Source organism: Mobula birostris, chromosome 21 (genome assembly GCF_030028105.1).
Source record: "Mobula birostris isolate sMobBir1 chromosome 21, sMobBir1.hap1, whole genome shotgun sequence".
NCBI classification, from domain to species: domain Eukaryota; kingdom Metazoa; phylum Chordata; class Chondrichthyes; order Myliobatiformes; family Myliobatidae; genus Mobula; species Mobula birostris.
This window is the reverse complement of record NC_092390.1, coordinates 14,287,115-14,307,506: the sequence shown is the minus strand read 5'-3', so window position 1 is coordinate 14,307,506 and position 20,392 is coordinate 14,287,115. Positions and strand designations below refer to the sequence as shown.

The following is a 20,392-nucleotide window of genomic DNA, read 5'->3' as shown; positions in this document are numbered from 1 at the left end:
CTCCCTTTATTCTCCAGTGCTCCAGGGAGTAAAGTTCTCACCTATTCAGCCTTTCCCTACAACTCAGGCCATCAATTCCCAGCAACAGATGTGTAAATTTTCTCTGCACTCTTTCAATCTTATTGACACCTTTCCTGTAGGTAGGTGACCAGAACTCCAGGCAATACTGCAAATTAGGTCTCACCAACGTCTTACACAACTTCAAAATAATATCACAACTCCTGTGCTCAATACTTTGATTTATGAATGCCAATGCACCAAATGCTGTCTTTACAATCCTGTCTCCCTGTACTGCCATGTTCAAGGAATTATGGATCTGGATCCCTAGATCCCTCTGTTCCACCACACTCCGCAGTGCCCTGTCACTCACTGTGTAAACCCTACCCTAGTTTGCTCTCCCTAAGTGCTACACCTCACAGTTGTCTGCATGAAGTTTCATCTGCCACTTTTCGGCTGGTCTAGATCCCGCTGCAAACGTTGATATCCTTCCTTGCTAAGACATTATGCCACCAGTCTTGATGTTATCCAAAAAATTTCCTGATCCAATTAACCACATTAACATACTAATCGTTGATATAGATGACAAACAAAATTACCCCATGTAGCTCGATCACTTAGTATGGGAAGGACCTCCTCATTCTCATCACTCTTTGGCTGAGGAAATATCGCTAATCTCCCAGCTAGAAAAATCAATGCCTACCCCAATTTTGAGGCATTTTTGTTGTTATAATTAAAAGGAGGCACGTGAGCAAAAGTGTGGAGATGAGACCACTGTGGAATTTTTGTTACATTGAATTTTCAAATGGATTGCAAAAACCTGAATACACTTGAGCTTGTGCTTTCACTGATGTTGGTCACAAAACCATAAGGCATCGTTTGTTATATGCCATGTCGTATGATGTGGACGATCGTGGTCTTTCTACAGAAGTGGTTTGCCATTGCCTTCTTCTGGCCAGTGTCTTTACAGGACAGATGGCCCCAGCCATGATCAATACTCTCCAGAGACTGTCTGCCTGGTGTCAGCGGTCACATAACCAGGATTTGTTCTATGCACCATCTGTTCCCATGGCTTCACGTGACCCTGCTCAGGAGGTTAAGCAGGTGCTACACCTTGCCCAAGGTGACCTGCAGGCTAGCAGAGGAAAGGAGCACCTTATACTTCCCTTGGTGGAGATGTATCTCCACACCGCCACCCAACCATAAGGCACAGGAGCAGTATTAGGCCCCCATTAGGCCACAGGCCGGGGGCTGTGGTCGAGTGGTTGGCAACTTGGGCCCTCCCCCACCAGACTTAGTCTGGTGAGGAGGGTGTGAGGACACCCAGCAGGACTGAAAAAAACAAGACCTGACAAAGGGCGGATGAGCTCCTTGTGAGCCAACGGCCATCTTCCGTGGAAGAGATTAAAGCCTCACCACGTATCTACGAATCGTATGCTATGCACCTGGTTAGAAGAGACATGATGAACTTGGGTGCTGCACTGTGTGCCTGGACCTGCCCAAGGCCTCCACCTAAGGAAGGGCCGAGCTCGAAGAAGCGGCCGCAGCTGGAGGCCGACACGACCTTGGGCTCGAGTTTGGCGGGGGTGGCGGCGGGCGGTGCCAAGGCGGCCAGCGAGAAAAAACTGGAGGAGAGGCTGTACTCGGTGCTGTCACAAGATCAAAGAAGATGGAGGTGCATAGCCACCAACCCCGGATTCGGGATGGCGCCCACTGACTGACTGACTGAGGCCATTCGAGCCATTGAGTCTACTTCATCATTCAATCAAGGCTGATTTAATTTCACTCCCAAGCCCACACTTATGCCATCTCCCCATAACCTTTAATGCCTTTACTATTCAATATTTGGTCAGTTTCAAAGAGATTCCACCCGCGCCCCCCTCCACCATTTTTGTGAACCAGCAAGTACAAGCTCATTTCTGCACTCTACTACTGTTTTACCTTGTTCTACCTCAATGCACTGTGTAATGAAATGATCTATATGAAGGGCATTGCAAGACAAGTTTTTCACTGTACCCTGGTACAAGTGACAATAATAAACCAACTTACCGATTTAATAGAAATAACATCCTAGACTGTGGAAAATCCGCATGAGGGGAACTGGGTTATTGGAATTACAGTAGTATATTGGATTAAACTCTCCTGCAAATTTGGTTGGGTTAAGTTTTCCTTGAGTGGGAGGAGAGTGTTTTCTGAGCCTCACCTCCAAGGAATTCCTCTTCAAAGTTCAAAGCTCAAGTTGAAAGCAAACTTATTATCAAAGTACTAACTCCATCATTTTGGGGAAGGATTTATGAGCCGTTTCTGATGTCTCATGGCTTTTCTCTTTTGCAGATGAAGTCTGCGGGCTCAGGCGTTCTAGAGCTGTTCACGGACAGCTACTGTAACACATGTAATGCTCAGCTCATCTCCGAGTCCCAGAGGGTGGCCCACTACGAGGTAAGGAACGATTCCCGCCCTCTGCCCCAATCACACCCACTGACTGAAACCACTCAGAGTCAAACAGCACGGAAACAGGCCCTTCAGCCCAAAATCTCCATGCTAACCATCAACCACCCACCCACACTAACCCAGAGCAACATGCACAAAATGCTGGGTGAACTTAGCAGGTCAGGCAGCATCTGCGGAGAGGAATAAGCAGTCAATGTTTCGGGCCAAGACCCTTCAGTTGGAATGGAAGGGGGAAGAAGTCAGAATAAGAAGGGTGGGGGTGAGGGGAAGTAGTATTAGCTCGATAGGTGAGAACAGATGAGGGAGAAGATAGGTGGGTGGAGGAGGGGGGATGAAGTGAGAAGCTGGGTGGGGATAGGTAGCAGAGGTAAAAGACTGAAGAAGGAATATTCTGACAGGAAGGGATACGGGTCTCTGGGAGAAAGAGAAGGAGGAAGGGCACCAAAGGGTGGTGATAGTGTCCATACTAACCCACTTACCAGCACTTGTAACACATGTCTATATCCATCTTACAACCTTCAATCATATCCACTTTAGTTGTTGGGATGTGGGGTCAGTGAAATCCCATCAGCAACCTTCGAAAGATAATGTCACCATCCTCATCGGAGCTGAGTGAAGATGACCAGAACTTATTCAAAGCTCCTCCCAGGGTACCAAAAGGTCTCCACAGGCAGTCACCAGAGCCTGATGATAGATGCCGCCTTCCTGAGAGAGTGCGTCCTGTAGATGTTGTCAATGGTGGGGAGGGCAGTTCCATCACCCTCTGCAGTCTATTGCATTCTTGTGCACTGGAATTGCTTTACCAAGCTGCGATACACCAGTCTAAGGTCCTTCCCCGGGGGGAGCAGAGTCCAGACAGCCGAGAAGGGTAGGAAAAATAGAAGTGGGGAAAGGAAGGGATTGATAACTTAACGAAAACGTAGTCATAGAGTACTACAGTACAGAAACAGGCTCTTCAGCCCATCTAGTCTCTGTCGAACCATGTAAACTGCATAGTCCCATTGAATACAGTCAGAGAAAATATTTGCCTCCCAATTCCGCTGATTCTCGGTCACCTGATTACTGTTGGACTATGAGGAGTTTGCAGGCCAGATCTTTGCTCAGGTAGCTGCACATTCCAGCTCTTACTGCGGTCTGCCTATCAATAGCCATTATCTTCTCCGTATCACACTGCAGTGGCATTAGCGGGGAGTTGGGAGAGAGGCAAATGAATAGTGGATCATGCTGCCGGAGTGAGTAGGATAGACTTGTGGGTCCTAAATGCTGGTTTGTCCCACACGGTGCTGTGAACCTCTCTGTCCATCCATCTTCCATCTACTCTTCTCCCCTTCTCTCTGTTTCTATCCCTCTTGCTCCTTTTTTTATTGTTTCTGAATTGCTCCATGAACATTAGTCGGAGGGAAATTAGGAGGGCCTGGGGTCCATTGTAGGATTTCTTACATCTCAGCAGATTGCCTCTGTTGTGTCTTAAGGAACTATCTGGTCACTGCTACTGACGCTGTCCTTTTCAAATTCCTGATTCTTTTCGTTAAAAGCAACCCTGACAGCACGTGCCATCAGGCTCCCGGACAACCTCTGCCTTGCTGTTCTAAGACTATAGAACAGTAACATGATAAAATAGGCTCTTGGCTTCACAAGCTACCTTGTTATGGCCTTGCACTTTATTGCCAGCATAGTCAAAGACTGTAAACACAAAATACTCTGCAGATGCTGGGGTCAAAGCAACACTCACAACACGCTGGAGGAACTCAGCAGGTCGGGCAGCATCCGTGGAAATGATGAGTCGACGTTTCGGGCCGGAACCCTTCGTCAGGACTGTAGAGGGAAGGGGGAGAGGCCCTAAGGTATGAGACTTTTGAATGGGTTCTCTACCTCGTTACCATCTTGCATCTTATTGCCTGCCTGCACCACACTTTCTCTGTAAGATGTTCTTGTACTCTCTGTTATTGTTTTCCTTGTATGAACTCATTGCACTGTTGTAATGAAATGATCTGTATGGATGGCATGCAAGTCAAAGTACCTCAGTCCAGGAGACAATTATAAACCAACTTAATTCCATTAGCTGAATTTAAACTCCTGATCCAGCCAGAAAAATATAGAGGTATAGGGGCTAAAGGTAAACAAATTGAACTAGCTCAAATAGGTAAGCATGAATGAGTTGGGCTGAAGGGCCTGTTTCAGGGCTGTATGACGTTATGACTCTTTGAACTTAATGGCTGGGCTTTGAACGCTAATAAGCTAACACCACTCATTCTCTCTCTCTCGCTCTCCCTCTCTCATTGTCTCTCTCTCTCTCTCTCTTTCTCTCTCTCCATCCCCCCTCTCTCTCCTCGCTCTCTATTCCTGACTCTCTATCGCTACATCCATCTCCCTATCCCCTCCTCTCTCTCCCTTTCCCTTCATCTCTCTCTATCCTTCCTCCTCTCTCTTTTTCTCCCTCTCTCCTTAACTCCTTTTCTTTCTGTCTCTCTCCATCTCAAACCGCTCGTCCTCTCTCTCTGTCCTTCCCTTTCTCTCTGCATTCTTAGCTGTCGCTCTCCATCCCCATCTCTCCTTGCTCTTTCTTTCTCTCCATCTCTCCCCCACCCCTCTCTCTCTCTGACTTGCAGACACTTTTCCTCATCTGCTGAGGCTCCTTGTCAAAAATTAACTCGGCGTTGCTTACTGAGTGCCAGCTGTTAGCTGCTTCATCAAGATTATTAATTCTCAGTTATGTCTAAATGAATTGTAGAGCACTGAGAGCAAAAACAAAATCAGAGGACCACACCAAAACACATGTTGTGAAGGATGTGTAAGTGAGTGTGTGTGAGTGAGAGAGAGTGGCGGGGAGCAGGGTGGTGACTGGGAGAAGGGTAAGAGAAGTACTTGCTGCCCCTGTAATGCTTCACCGAGCTTGGTGCTCTGTTTGGGATCTCTGCTGCACTGACTGCGGAGGTTCATAAAGTTAAACTGGAGCTTATTGTCATATGCACAACTATATGTGTGCACAGAAGCATTGAAAAGCTTGCTGGCACGTAGCATCAGATAAAACAGCACTTACAAGGAAAACATAAATTAAACGTAAATTAACAGTTTTACAAGAAAGAACATAACTAAAAACAAAAGATAAACGAAGTGGTCATACTGTTGCTTAACTGTAGTATTTAAGAACATAAGAATATAAGGAATAGGAGCAGGAGTAGTCCCTGCTCTACCATTCAATGAGATCATGGCTGATCTGACTATAGACTTATCTCCACCAGATTGTCTTTTCCCCATAACCCTTAATTCTCCCACTATGCAAAAATCTATCCAACCTTGTCTTAAATATATTTACTGAGGTAGCCACCACTGCTTCTTTGGGCAGAGTTTAGGGTTTTGAAGGTTGGTTGAAGAACCGAATAAGGAAGTAGCTGTTCTTGAACCTGGTGGCATGGGACTTCAGGCTTCTGTAGCTTCTGCCCAGTGGTAGCTACAAGAAGATGGCATGGTTTGGTTGGTGGGATCTTTGATGATAGCTGTTGCCTTCTTAAGGCAGCGCCTCCTGTAGTTACTCTTGATGGTAGGGAGAAATATGCCCGTAATGTCTTGGGCTGAGTCCACTACTCTCTGTATCTTAAGTTCCTGGATACTTGAATGAAAATAATGAGGACACTTTCTGCAGTACCTTTGTAGAGGTTTTTTTATATAATATTCGGTGATATCTGAACCTCCTTATCCTTCTATGAAAGTAAATAACAGATCTTTCACCTGTTGAAGATCAAGGGACACTATCAAACCATAAACATATATATATATATATATAGATATAGGTATAAGCCATTCTCTGATGACCATGAAGATTTTTGCCTCAGTACTACTTTCTTGCATTAAGCTTATGCCCAGTTTTCCCTGGAAAAACTTCCATCAGTTCTTGACTTGAATATACTCCATGAGCAAACATCCAGGGCTCCCTAGAGTAGGGAATTCCAAAGATATACTGCCCACTCGGTGAAGAAATTTCTCCTCATCTCAGTTCTGAATGGCTGATCTCTTGGTCTGACTTTTGGCTCAGAGTTCTAGACTCCGCAAGACAGGGGAAAATTCTCCCTGGCTCCCACATCTACCCCATAAACCCAGTTAGGATTTTGTACATTTCAGTAAAGTCCCTCCTGTACAATCTTCCAATGTTTCCACCAAATTGAGGTGGCGGACTCCGGGCCCAAGAGTGTATCAAAGTGGCAGAGCCTGAGTCTGAGAGTGAGGAGTGACCCAAGGTTTGGACAATTTAAGTATCAGACCAGATTGAAGAGCTCAGGGGGTCAGGGCTGGGAGCAAAGTGTGGGCCAGTGTTCAGCTGACTGCACCACACAATTTACTCGTCTCTGTGCTGAACTGCGACGACGGCCTGCAACTGATGGACCACTGGGTCGGCTGCAGTGATGACTGGCTTCGTGGCCGTGGACTTACTTCTGTAAATTTCAGTTGTTCGCTTGCTTTTGTTATTTGCACTATTTTTTTCCTGCACAGTAATGTGTTTGACAGTCTTCTTTTAATGGGTTCTATTGAGTCTCTTTGTTTTGTGGCTGCCTGTAAAGAGACAAATCTTAAGGATGTATATCCTATTCACACGTTGATAATAAATGTACTTTGACTTTGACTATGATCTCTGATCAGATTCGTCCCTGAGAGAGGGTGGGATTCCTTCTCGGTGCATGGCTTGCCATGGAGTTAGTGTGGGTGCTTCAGGTTGGGAAACTCTCAATCTATCTCAGAGGAGATTCAAGGGTGCAGAGGAGATTCGCCAGGAAGTTGTCTGGATTGCAAGGAGAGACTGGATGGTCCAGAGACCCGAGAGACCACAGATGCAGGAATTTGGGGCAATATACAAACTGCTGGCGGACTACAGGCCAAGTGCAAGCAAGTGGGACTAGCCCAGATAGGCAATTTGTTCAGCACAAGCAGGATGGGCTGAAGGGCCTGTTTCAACACACATTACTCTATCACTTAACTTAATGTGTTGAGTAGCATCTATGGAAGAAAATGGACAGTCAACATTCTGCTTGAGATCCTTCAGGGAAAACAAATTGCAGATAGAGCAGAGAAGGCTGAAGGGACTGCTGTGGAGGTGTACAGAATCATGAGAACATGAAAGACACAAGCGACTGCAGATGCTGGAATCTGGAGGAAGAGACAATTTCCCGGAGGAACTCAGTGGCTTGAACAGGAGGGAAGGAATCGATCAGGACCTGAGGCAGAGTTTCGATCCAAATCACCGACAGCTCCTTCCAACCACGGACGCTGTTTGATCTGCAGAGTTACTCTAGCATTTTGTAGAACAGCTTGGACAGACACCTTGGTCAGCATGGATGAGTTGGGCCGAAGGGCCTGTTTCCAATGGGTAGGACTAACGTCGCCAAGTGTCAGCATTTTTATTTTTAGTTTATTATTGTCACATGTACTGAGGCACAATCAGAGTCTTGGTCATGCACGCCATACATACAGATCACATCAGTGCGTTGAGGTAGTACGAGGGAACACTGTAACAGAATGCAGAATAAAGTGTAACAGCAGAGAGAAAGTGTAGTGTAAGCAGACAAAGAGGTGCAAAGGCCACAAGGAGGTAGATAGTGGGGTCGAGAGCCCATTTCATTGTATTAGGGAACCATTTAGTAGTCTTATATCAGTGGGGTAGAAGTGTACTGGAGCCTGGTGGCACCTGCTTTAAGGTTTCTGTCTCTTCTGCCCAATGGAAGAGGAGACAAGAGCGATGCCCTTGGTGGGTAGAGTCTTTGATCATGATTATTGCCTTACTGAGGCAGCGTGCGTGTCTGGAACAGTCAGCATGTGGATCTCAAGTACGCAGGCACCAAGTGTTACTGTGTACTAAGGTGGAATACCAAAGTAGGGGAGACCTGCTGCTCTTGGACAGCCACTGAGTAAGACCACAGCTGGAGTCCCGCCTACAGCTTGCTCTCCTTCCTTAAGGAGAAATACACTTGCATTGGAAACAGTTCAGAGAAGCTTCATGGGTTGAAGGGGATTCATGGGTTGAAGGGGATTAGAGGTGGACAGGGTCAGTGGATTTAAATTCCTTGGTGTTATCATAGCAGAGGGTCTGTTCAGGAATCAGCACATAACTGCCATCTAAAGGAAGGTATGACTGCACCTCTACTTCCTTTGAAGTTTGCACAGATTTATCTTATCGCCTAAAACATTGACAAACTTCTATAGGTACACAGTGGAGAGTATCCTAATTGCTTTAATCACAGCCAGTGCCCAGGAATGGAAAAAACATTCAGGAAGTGGTAGATGCAGCCCAGTCCATCACAGGTAAAGCCCTCCCAACCATTGAGCACGTCGACATGGAGCAATACTACAAGCAAGCTGCATCAGTCATCAAGGACCCCACCGTCCAGGCCATATACTCTTCTTGTTGCAGGAGGTACAAGAGACTTGGGTCCCACACCTCCAGGTTCTGTAACAGTTATTATCCTACAGCTATTAAGCTTCTGACAAGCATGGATAACTTCACTCACCAGAACCCTGAACAGATTCGAACAACCTACAGGCCAGTTCTCAAGGACTCTGCAATTCATGTTCTCAATATTATTTGCACAAATACTCCTCTTTTGCACATTTCTTATTTGTCAAACTTTGATTATAGATAGTTTTTCATAAATGCTATTGTATTTCTTTTCTTCCCTGTAAATGTCTGCAAGAAAATTAGTCTCAGGGTAGCATCTAGTGACGTAGATGTACTTTGATAATAAATTCCTTTGACTTTGACTTTGCCTTTGACTTTATTCCCTGGAGCAGAGATGAGGGGTCACCTGACAGAGGCATATAGGATCATGAGGGGCACAGATAGGATGAAATCATGGTCTTTTTCCCATGGAGGGGATACTAAAGAGGGTAAAGGTTTAAGATCAGAGGTGAGAGATTTGAAAGGAACGTGAGGGCAGCTTCTTCTCACAGAGGATGGTGCGTATTATGAACGAGCTGCCAGACGGTATAGTAGCATAGTGGTTGCCCAGGTTCAATTCCAAAGATCTACTGGTTGATAGGTGAATTGGTCATTGTAAATTGTCCCATGATTAGGCTAGGATTAAATCTGGGATTTCTGGGCAGTGCGGCTCAATGGGCTGGAAGAGCCTATTCCGCACTGTATCTCAAGAAATAGAATTAAAAATATAAAAAAAGTGGGTAAAATTTAAAAGCCATCTAGATAGGAGAGGTTTCGAGGTCTATGGGCCAAGCACGGGCAGATAGGGCGAGCTCAGTGAACAGCACATTTGGCGTGGACCAGTTAGTCCTAAGGGCCTGGTCTCATGCTGAATGGCTCCCTGGCTCTGTGAGATGCCACCTCGCACTTCCTGCAAGTCCTACCTCTCTGCTGTAATGCCACCTTGTGCCCAGCAGGTGGCAGACTTTTTTTTGTCAAAGACCATTCCTGTGTCTAGTAGACAGAAGGTTGGGTTCCCAATCCCACTCGGAATGACCTGGAGCCTCCTCCAAAGGAACCTGTCCCGAACAGCTCCCACTGCTCACAACCCACCCTGGGGATTAATGCAACTGATGTTCCCTGCCCCCAGCACAGTGACATGGGGTAATCACTGGAAGACGTTTTGTGTGTGTGTGTGTGTGTGTGTGTGTTTGGTGTGTGGGGAGTGGGGGGAGAGTATCAGCCTTCAGGAATGGGGTGGACAATTTGAGGAGTAAGACTATGAGACCATAAGACAGAGATCACAGAACAGAGCACAATACAGGCCCCTCCATCCACAATGTGTGCCAACCTTCTAACCTACTCTTAGATCAATCTAAATCTTCCCTCCCACACAGCCCTCCATTTTTCTTTCATCCATGTGCCTATCTGAGTGTCTCTTACATGTTCCTAACGTAAAGGTCAAAGTTTAAAGAACAAAGTTCAAAGTAAATTTATAATCAAACTACATGTAATTCACCATTTACAACCCTGAGATTCATTTTCTTGCGGGCATTCACAGTAAATTCAAGAAACATAATCGAGTCGACAAAAGGCTGCACCCAACAGGACGGACAGACAACCAGTGTGAAAAAGATATCAAACTGTGCAAATACAAAAAGAAAGAAAAATGAGGAATAAATAAATACATAAATAAATAAATAAACCTTCCGCTGCCTTGTGGTGATACCGTGATGGGGAAGGCTTCGGAAGTAAACTCTGAGGACAACTCTGGAGCTGGAGTCCCTAACGTAGTCCTACACTGAGTCCAGCGCTGACCGGCAACTCCTGCAGTGCCTCTGGTGGAAAACTGTATCGGTCTCTACCGTTCGTTTGGATTCATCAGCTGCGTGGAGAGGGGGAACCTGCTACATGGGCAGCAGCTTGCTCTCCATGTTGTACTGCCCTGGGCCGCATATCACATAGAAAGCTGGTCACATCATCTATGTCGGCGCTGACCAAAGGAGGCCTTCAAATAAATATGCAATAATTATCAAGAACATGAGATGAAGAGTACTTGGAAGTGAGTCCATAGGTTGCAGGAACAGTCAGTGATGAGGCAAGTGAAGTTGAGTGAAGTTATCCCCTTTGGTTCAAGAGGTTGATGGTTGAAGAGTAATAACTGTTCCTGAACCTGGTGGTGTGGGACCTAAGGCTCCTGTATCTCCTGCCTAATAATAACAACGAGAAGAGTGTATGGCCTTGATGATGGGTGCTGCTTACTTGTAGTATCGCTCCATGTAAATGTGCCAGTGGTGGGGAGAGCTTTATCTGTGATGGAATGGGCTATATCCACCACTTTCTGTATGTTTTTCCGTTCCTGGGCATTGGCGCTTGCATACCGGGCCATGATGAAGTCAATTAGGATACTCTCCACTGTGTGTCTGCAGGTCTGCAGGTGAAGTTTATCAATGTTTTAGATGATATGCTAAATCTATGCAAACTTCTAAGAGAGTAGAGACAGTGGTATACTTTCTTTGTAATGGCACTTAGATGCTGGGCCCAGGACAGATCCTCTGAAATAACACTGAGGAATTGAAAGTGGCTGACCCTCTCCACCTCTGATCTCCTGATGAGGACTGGCTCGTGGACTTTCAGTTTCCTCCTCCTGAAGTCAATAATCGTCTCCTTAGTCTTGCTGATGCTGAGTGAGAGGTTGTTAACATGGCACCGCCCAGTCAGATTTTCAATTTCCCTCCTGCACGCGGCTTCGTCACCACCTTTGATTTGGCCGACAACAATGGTGTAGTTAGCGAACTTAAATATGGTATTGGAGCTTTGCTTAGCCCCACAGTCTTAAGTATAAAGCAGGTAGAGCAGGGGGCTGAGCACACAGCCTTGTGGTGCACCTGTGCTGATGGAGATTATGGAGGAGATGTTGTTGCCAATCTGAACTGGCTGCGGTCTGCAGGTGAAGAAATTGAGGATCTAGTTGCACAAAGGCATATTAAGATCTGGGTCTTGAAGATTTTGATTAGTTAATCAACACCCCTGGCAGCGCATTCCATGCACCCAGCATTCTGTGTAAAAAATCCTACCTCTAACATTCCTCCCTATACTCTCCTCCAATCCCCTCAAACTTACGCCCTCTTGTATTAGCCACTTCCGCCCTGGGAAATGTGTCTGGCTGTCCACTTGATCCATGCCTCCTATCATCTTGTACACCTCCCTCATCTTCCTTCGCTCCAAACAGAAAAGCCCTATCTTGCTCAGCTTATCCTCATGAGACCTGCTGTCTAATTCGGGCAGCACGCTGGTAAATCTCTTCTGCAACCTTGCTATTTTGGCCTTCGCACGGTAAGAAGAGATATTGTCCTGAGAGGAATGCAGGATTAATTCACGAGATCAGTATCTGGGCTTGAGTTTGGTTCGGAGCCGACCGCTGAGGTGACTCAGGAGCCCAGTTTTAATATTTCAGCTATAAACTGTCAATCTTAGATATGCAATTAACATTTGAGCCTGCATCAAATGTCCTTCACAGGGAGAGATCAAACTGTGCCAGCTCTTGCATTAGGAAACACAGTGCAGAAAGTGGCCGTTCAGCCCCACCAGTACCTGCTGGTGTTGATCCTGCACCCTCTTCTCTCTTCTCCCCCCTTCTGATGGGCAGATGGCGCAAAAGCTTGTGAACATACGCCACCAGGCTTAAGCTTGGCTGCTACCCCATTGTTATCAGACCCTTGAATGCACCCTCCATACGATAAAGACAAACTCTTCATCTCTCGTTCTACCTTGCCGAGGCCCTTGCACCGTACATATAGAAAAAGGCCAACGATATCAGGAAGAATCCCACCCACCCTGCTCATGGACTGTTAGTCCCACTCCCATCAGGGAGAAGGCTACAGAGCTTCCACACCAGGGCCGTCAGACTCTGAAACAGTTACTTTCCCCAAGCAGCAAGGCTGATCAACACCTCCACCCATTAACCCGCCTTTCCACAACACCCCCACCACCACTACTTCATTACTTCCTGTCAGTCACCTGATGTACAGACACCCCTGTGCCTTGAATCACTTTATGAACATACAATCAATCCATGTATATGCTTTTTATTATTGTGCCCTTTATCTTATTGTGTTTATTTTATGTAGCCCCCCTGGCCACCCTCAGGGTCGCTCGGCTCGCTGTCATCTAGGGAAACAGCCTCAGCCCCGGAAAACTGGGTAATTCGTTTGTGTGGATGCTGTGTGAGGTACCCCACCCCGCCCAAATAACAGACAATACACCAGATGCAATTAAATGATTTACAGTTTATAGATATTACTGGAACTATATAATTAAAAGAGAATAAAACATAAAAGGAAAATAAAAGGCGCCACACTTATCAAAGTTCAATCTCTTCGTGCACAAAAACCGCTGGAGCTCAAGGACCTTCTTCTTCACCCTCGGACCACCTCGGACCACCTCGACCGGCCGCCTGGGACCAACAACGGTGGTCGACCAGACGCTCCACACGAGTCCGTCTCCGTCTCCTCGCCGAACGTCCCGCTTGGGGTCCGACCCCGTTAGCGGACATCACAGCACCTCGTCCATCCTCTGTCTCGCTCTCCTGCCTTCTGCCCCAAAACCCCGCGCAAACAGTATCTTCAAATACACCAAAACCATAACAACTATCCCAATTGGTTAATAGCACTCTCTTATCACACTCTAAGGCAAAAACAAACTGCTAGCGCAAACTTTCTCAGCGTTTAACACAACAAAGCCGCATTCCCCAGATTAACATAACAAAGCCGCCATTTTAATTTGCCTACGCATGTAACATAAAAGTCGAAACCCCCTTACATTTATGATGCATCAGATCCAGAGTAGCAATCATTTTGTTCTCCTTTACACTTGTGTACTGAATAATAACAATAAACAACCTTGAATCTTGAACGTTCCCTCTTTCTGTCATTCCTTTACCCTCATGCTACCTTCGATATGTCTGGATAGCACACAAAACAAAGTTTTTCACTGAATTTCAGTGCACGTGATAGTACTAAACCAATTGCCAAGTTCCAGTCTCTCCTTGTCTTGTCTTGTCCATACTGCACCAACCGCCGCCTCTGGCCTATAAACGTGCAAGAGCAATGTGTGGTTAAGTGCCTTGCTCAAGGACACAACACGCTGCCTCAGCTGAGGCTCGAACTCACGACCTTCAGATCACTAGTCCAACGCCCTAACCACTTGGCCACGCTCCTTAAACACATCGATACCATCACCCCCACACCCCCTCCCTGTAGGAGTAAGCAGCACATTCTCACCAGTCTCTGAGGAGAGGAGATTCCCCAGACTAGGTTATTTGCCTGCACGACTACTCTGTAGCTGCTCCACTTCATTCTGCATTGTTATTGTTTTACCTCAATGCACTGTGTAACGACGCGATCTGTATGAACAGTATGCGAGACAAGCTTTTCTCCGTGTCTCAGTACGTTTGACAAAAATAAACTAATTCCACTTCGGTAAGAAAAAATATTTAAGAAGTTTCGTTCCTGGTTCCTCTCTGATTCAGCAGCAGGAGCTATTCTCAAACAAAGGAGGCACTGCACACGTACTAGAGGCATTTTACCAAAGTTATATAGTTTGATCCTCCAAGAGGACCTAAACCTCATCGTTGGGTTTGGAGGCTTGCGTGCCTCAATGACCTGGAGAACTATGTTGGCTGGAGTCAGGGTTTTATGCTTTGTCTTCTGGTTGGGTCACCCATGCCAAACAGGTCAAAGGGTAGAGGCCAGACTAAGAGTGGTCCACCAGTCCTCCAGGTTCAGCGGTCTCAGCTCTGGACTAGCAACCCTGACAGGCAAATCAACATTGTTACGGAAGCAGCAGTGAAGAATCTTTCTGCATCTGAGTGCGATGATATTCCTGAGTCTCCTCCCGGGACTTGCATGATCGACAGTAGTGAAAACCGAGAAGAAGTTCCAGACATGACGAAGGAAGCCGTGAACATTGCCAGAGATGGAGGAACTTTGTTTCTGTCCTAAATGCCAGCAGCGTAACAGGCCATACTCGCTGGAGTTTAGAAGAATGAGGGGAGTTCTCATTAAATGTATTGAATATTGAAAAGCCTAGATAGAGTGGATGTGGAGAGATTGTGTCCCATAGTGGGGGAGTCTACGGCTAGAGGGCACAGCCTTAGAATACAATCAGAATCAGAATCAGGTTTATTATCACGGCATGTGTTATGAAATTTGTTAACCTAGCAGCAGCAGTTCAATACAATGCATAATGTAACGTGCTGCAAGGTTTCACTGCTAATGTAATGGCTTCTCTGTAGTGTTCCCTACTGAGGTAACAGTTTCTCTGTAGCAGCAATGTTTGGGTTACAGCTGGAGATAACAGGGTGCATGTTAGCCAATAAGAGATTGTTGCTGTGTCTTGTGAGTCTGGAAAGATGTTTTTTTCGCGGAGAGATGAGAAGGGAAGAACGCGCGTGGAGAGAGCTGGTAGACCACCAGATGGAGTGGACTGGGATCTGAGGGTCCGAAGGTCGGCCACGTTTGGAGGAGACCGATGGTGGAAGAATGACTACTGAGTGAGCTCCAACGTGATTTTGACTTGACTTTGGGCCCTTTTTTTTGTTTATTTTCATTACTAACCCTATATTGAGATTAAGATTCATAAAATTCTATCATTTAATTGCATATGGTGTACTGTCTGATATCTTGCGATGTGGGTTTGTAACTGGGGGTACATTACACAGCATCCACACAAACGTGATTACCCAGTTTGGCGGGGCCGAAGGCTGATTCCCCTAGATGAACGCGAGCTAGGAGAGCCTGAGGGTTACAATAACGTAGAAAAAAAGTAAAGGTAAATAAATCAGTAAATCAATTATGGTATACGTATATTGAATAGATTAAAAATCGTGCAAAAACAGAAATAATACATATTAAAGTGAGGTAATGTTCAAGGGTTCAATGTCCATTTGGGAATCGGATGGCAGAGGGGAAGAAGCTGTCCCTGAATTGCTGAGTGTGTGCCTTCAGGCTACTGTACCTCCTGTTTGATGGTAACAGTGAGAAAAGGGCATGCCCTGGGTGCTGGAGGTCCTTAATAATGGAGCTGCTTTCTAAGACACTGCTCCCTGAAGATGTCCTGAGTACTTTGTAGGCTAGTACCCAATATGGAGCCGACTAAACTTACAACCCTCTGTAGCTTCTTTCGGTCCCGTGCACTAGCCACTCCCACCCTCCCCCCCCCCCAATACCAGACAGTGATGCAGCCTGTCTGAATGCTCTCCACGGTACATCCATAGAAATAATACAAAAATGTCCCTTTAGAACAGAAATAAGGAGGAATTTCTTTAGCCAGACACTGCTGAATCTGTGGAATTCCTTGCCACAGATGGCTGCAGAGGCCAGGACATAGTGAATATAGTGGATTCCAGTTAATTAGGCCAACAGTTAATCGGGGTGGCCACTTATATGGGACAACTCTTAAAGAACATAAAACTAATCGAAAATATACAGTGGCTGAGATTCCGTTTGTTTATTTGGGACACTTTGCCATTTAACTGGGTCAGGAAACAGTTGCCAAACAGTTTCTAACTAGCATCAGTCTTGTGAACTTGTGTCTGTTAGACACTACATCATGCTTAGAGTGAACGGTATTTAAATAGCTTTAGTTGCCTGTGCTTGTGTTCAAAAAGCAGTGATTTTTTTTTGTCACTGACAGTTAGTGAAAAATATGCTGCAAGGCAATTCAGAACGGTTTTGCTCACTGCTGCTTCAAGCTTTGAAGCTTAGAGATAACTGAAACAGCAGGGAGTGAAATTGAAATGATTTCACTACTGCAACAAATTAGGAATTACGAAGAATTTGAAGGTATCGGCAATCATCTTGAAAGTTACAAGGAAAATGAAGATTTGGAGAAACAATTGTTGACGGCATTGTATGAAGGCAGCCCATATCTGCACTAGGTGTCTGCACTGATTTTGTTTAATTACAGTGTACAACGTACTCTGGATGAATTCCTCCATTGATAACTATTAGCAACTAATGCACAGTTTTATAGTGTTCTAATTTGTTATGTATTTCATGTAAATACACAATTTGTTACTCAGTTAAACGGTACTTTGTCTTTACACATTTTTAACTATTTCCATTATACTTTGGCAAATCAGGGCAGCTGATTAATTGTGTCAAAATGTGTGGGTGTGTCCCAATTAATTGAAATCTGTTGTATTTGAAACAGAAGTTAGAAGATGCTTGATTTGTCAGGGGGGGTCAAAGGTTGCGGGGAGAAAGCAAGATAATGGGATTGAGAGGGATATTAAATCAGCCACAATTGAATGACAGCCCAGGCTCGATGGCTAATTCTGCTCCTCTGCGTTATGGTCTTATATTTATCCATGCCATATAGTGTACTGTTGGAAGGAATCACAAGTGACTGACAGCTTTTCCAGTCTTTCTCTCTCTCTCGACCGATGTCTCGACAGCAGCTTTTAGCGCTAGCCATGACCCAGCCTAGAGAAGATTGCCCCTTTGCACAAAGATATTGCCCCTTCTCATAACCTTTTTACCTCTCGCAACCTTCAGCCTAGACACACACAATGTTAGATAGAGACAGCAGATATATGTGGTGGAAACCATTCTTCACTAGTGTATAATAAAGGATGTGTATTCAAAAACAAGATGAAACATTGAGTACGTGGGAAAACTGACCATAACCTTGTTCCAAGCTGACATCATTTTGTCTTTTATAGGCATCCATTAGTCTCATGAGACCATGGATTTGCGCCTTGGAAAGTTTCCAGTGCACAGGCCTGGGCAAGATTGTATGGAAGACCAGCAGTTGCCCATGCTGCAAGTCTCCCCTCTCCACACCACCGATGTTGTCCAAGGGAAGGGCATTAGGACCCATACAGCTTGGCACCAGTGTCGTCGCAGAGCAATGTGTGGTTAAGTGCCTTGCTCAAGGACACAACACGCTGCCTCAGCCAAGGCCCGAACTAGTGACCTTCAAATCACTAGACGAACGCCTTCTACTTGGCCACGCGCCAACAATTTTGTCTTTAATATTTTAATATACACCAAGGAGAAATCAGTTTTAACTCTTTCCTTACAAATTCCAGTACTAAAGCTTATAAAATGTCACTCAGATGCTAACTCTGGAAAGGGTAAAACTTTGGAATGTCCAGCCTGGTTCTTTCATCAAAGGCCTGACTCTGTGCTCTGGAACTGAGAGGTGGCTGTATGTACCATAGTTTTGACCCTAACCCTTTCTACCCCTTTTATTCCCTCAGAGCAAGAAACACGCCAACAAGGTTCGCCTGTACTACATGCTACACCCTGAAGATGGAGGGCCCCCGTCCAAAAAACTACGACCAGACAACCCAGTAAGTAACCACCTTAACATATCCATTGCCATTTGGTAGAGATATTGCAGTGTTTCCCTCCCCCAACCCCCACCACCACTTAATATGACACACAGCCAGTTTCACCCTGGAGGGTGCAGAGGATAATGACAAGTCCTGAGGTGGCTCAGCAGAGACAGTGAGGAGGGGATTGTTGTGTCTATAATATTTGAGTTACATTGTTTGAATAAGCATTCCTTGTTGTTTAAGTAATTCATTATGGATATATGTACGAAAAACATGAATCACATGTCTTGATGTTACCATGTTGTACATGTGCACCTCGCTTAGTGTGAAAACGGACTAAGACTGGCATCTCTCGGCCCCCTTGATTTCCTTGCAATAAGTTTTTTTTTGTTTTGGAGTTGCAAATCATAACAAGGATGTTTCCTCTTGTGGGAGGACTTAAGAATCAGAGTTAAAATCAGGTTTAATATCATCGGCATATGTCGTGGAAGTCGTTGTTTTGTGGCAGCAGTACAATACGATACATAATAATAGAGAAAAAACTGTGAATTACAGTAAGTATAACATAGTTAAATTAAATAAGTAGTGCAAGAATAAATCTTTAAAATGTAATGTTGTGGTGTTCATGAGTTCAACGTCCATTCACAAATCGGATGGCAGAGGGGAAGAAGCTGTTCCTGAATCATTGAGTGTGTGCCTTCAGGCTTCTGTACCTCCTCCCTGATGGTAGCAATGAGAACAAGGCATGACCTGGGTGATGGGGGTCCTTAATGGTGGACAGCGCCTTTTTGAGGCATTGCTTCTTGAAGATGTCCCGGATACTACGAAAGCTGGTGCCCATGATGGAGCTGACTGAGTTTGCAACTCTCTGGAGCTCACTTCGATCCTGTGCAGTAGCCCCTTCCCCTACTCATACTCAAACTCCTAATGAAATAACAGGTCACTGTTGAACAAGAAGAGGTCAGGGAGTTTGAATGGTTCATCTTGGACAGTAACTTTGTGCCAATGAAGGGTTTTGACTTGAACCATTGATATTTATTTTCTGCCCATCAATACCCCCACCCCACCACAGAAATACTGCCCAACCCAATACTTTGTTGATCCAGGTTCCAGCATCTGCATTCTCCTGTGCCTCCAAGTCTTTGGAACCATCTTCCTGGAAGGCTGATAAAAACAGAGCATTCGGATGTTCTTAAGGCAGAGGGAGATCAATTCCTGACAAAGCAGGGACTGAAAGATGACAGGGGTGGGAGAGAAAGTGGAGTGAGGTGTACGAATCACCCATGATCTTATTAAACACCAGGTGAAGAGGTTCCGCTTGGTGTTATTTAATGCTGCAACTAGTCATACAAGCTCCGAGCTTGCCTTGTATTCAGTTCTGATTGCCCCATTACAGGATGGATGTGGAAGCTTCGGAGAGGGTGCAGAAGAGGTTCACGTGGATGCTGCCTGGATGAGAGGGTACGAGCTATAAGGAAAGTCTGAGCAAACTTAAGTTGTTTTCTCTGGAGTGGCAGAGTCTGAGGGGAGAGCTGAGAGAAGACTATGAGATGATGAGAAGCCCAGATAGACAGTTGGTTCTCTAATGCTTTTGTAGCTAGGGGGGAGAGGGTAGTGGGGATAAGCTCCCACTACCGGTTAAACACTCCCAGTGGTGTGCGTATGAAATAACCTCAGGCTACAGGTCCATCTCCTGGCCTACACATGTAGCTTAGCTACTAAGCCTGGTGGAGCCATTTCCAATGACAGGGGAAGAAACAAAGGCAGGTTACTGGCACATTAAATCCAGTCACTCTGGGAAGACGATCATCAGCCCATCTCGGAGATGGGAAATTCTGATCTCAAACCCCCGCTTCCTTGCAGCTACGCCTACCCATGGGAGAAACTCTGGGGAAAAATCAGGAGCTGGAGCCCCTAAGGCAGTCCTACGTTGAGCTCAGTGCTGAATGTCTACTCGTGCGACGTCAGTGGGGCCAAACTATATTGGGTTCTGGTGTTGATTTGGACCCATCAGTTAGTGGAGAGTTGAGGCTGCTGCACGGGCAACAGCTTCTCTCCATATCGTACTGCTCTGGCTCGCGTATCACGTAGACAGCTGGGATGCAACACCCATGGTCGACCCGACCAACAGAGAGCCACAAAGATAGGCAGTCATAATCTTTATCCCCAGGGCTGAAACGTCCAGTACCAGGCACAGG

The 20,392-nt window shown here is 45.7% G+C and overlaps 1 protein-coding gene across 1 annotated transcript in view; it reads left to right on the top strand.

Annotated features, from left to right (window-relative positions):
* The window catches only part of LOC140185996 (zinc finger matrin-type protein 4), a 111,280-nt gene that overhangs the window by 4,075 nt on the left and 86,813 nt on the right, over positions 1-20,392 (top strand). Inside the window, exons 2-3 of the mRNA XM_072239821.1 lie at positions 2,332-2,436; positions 18,117-18,209. Coding sequence (XP_072095922.1) covers positions 2,332-2,436; positions 18,117-18,209 — 198 coding nt within the window. The remainder of the gene's footprint in view (positions 1-2,331; positions 2,437-18,116; positions 18,210-20,392) is intronic.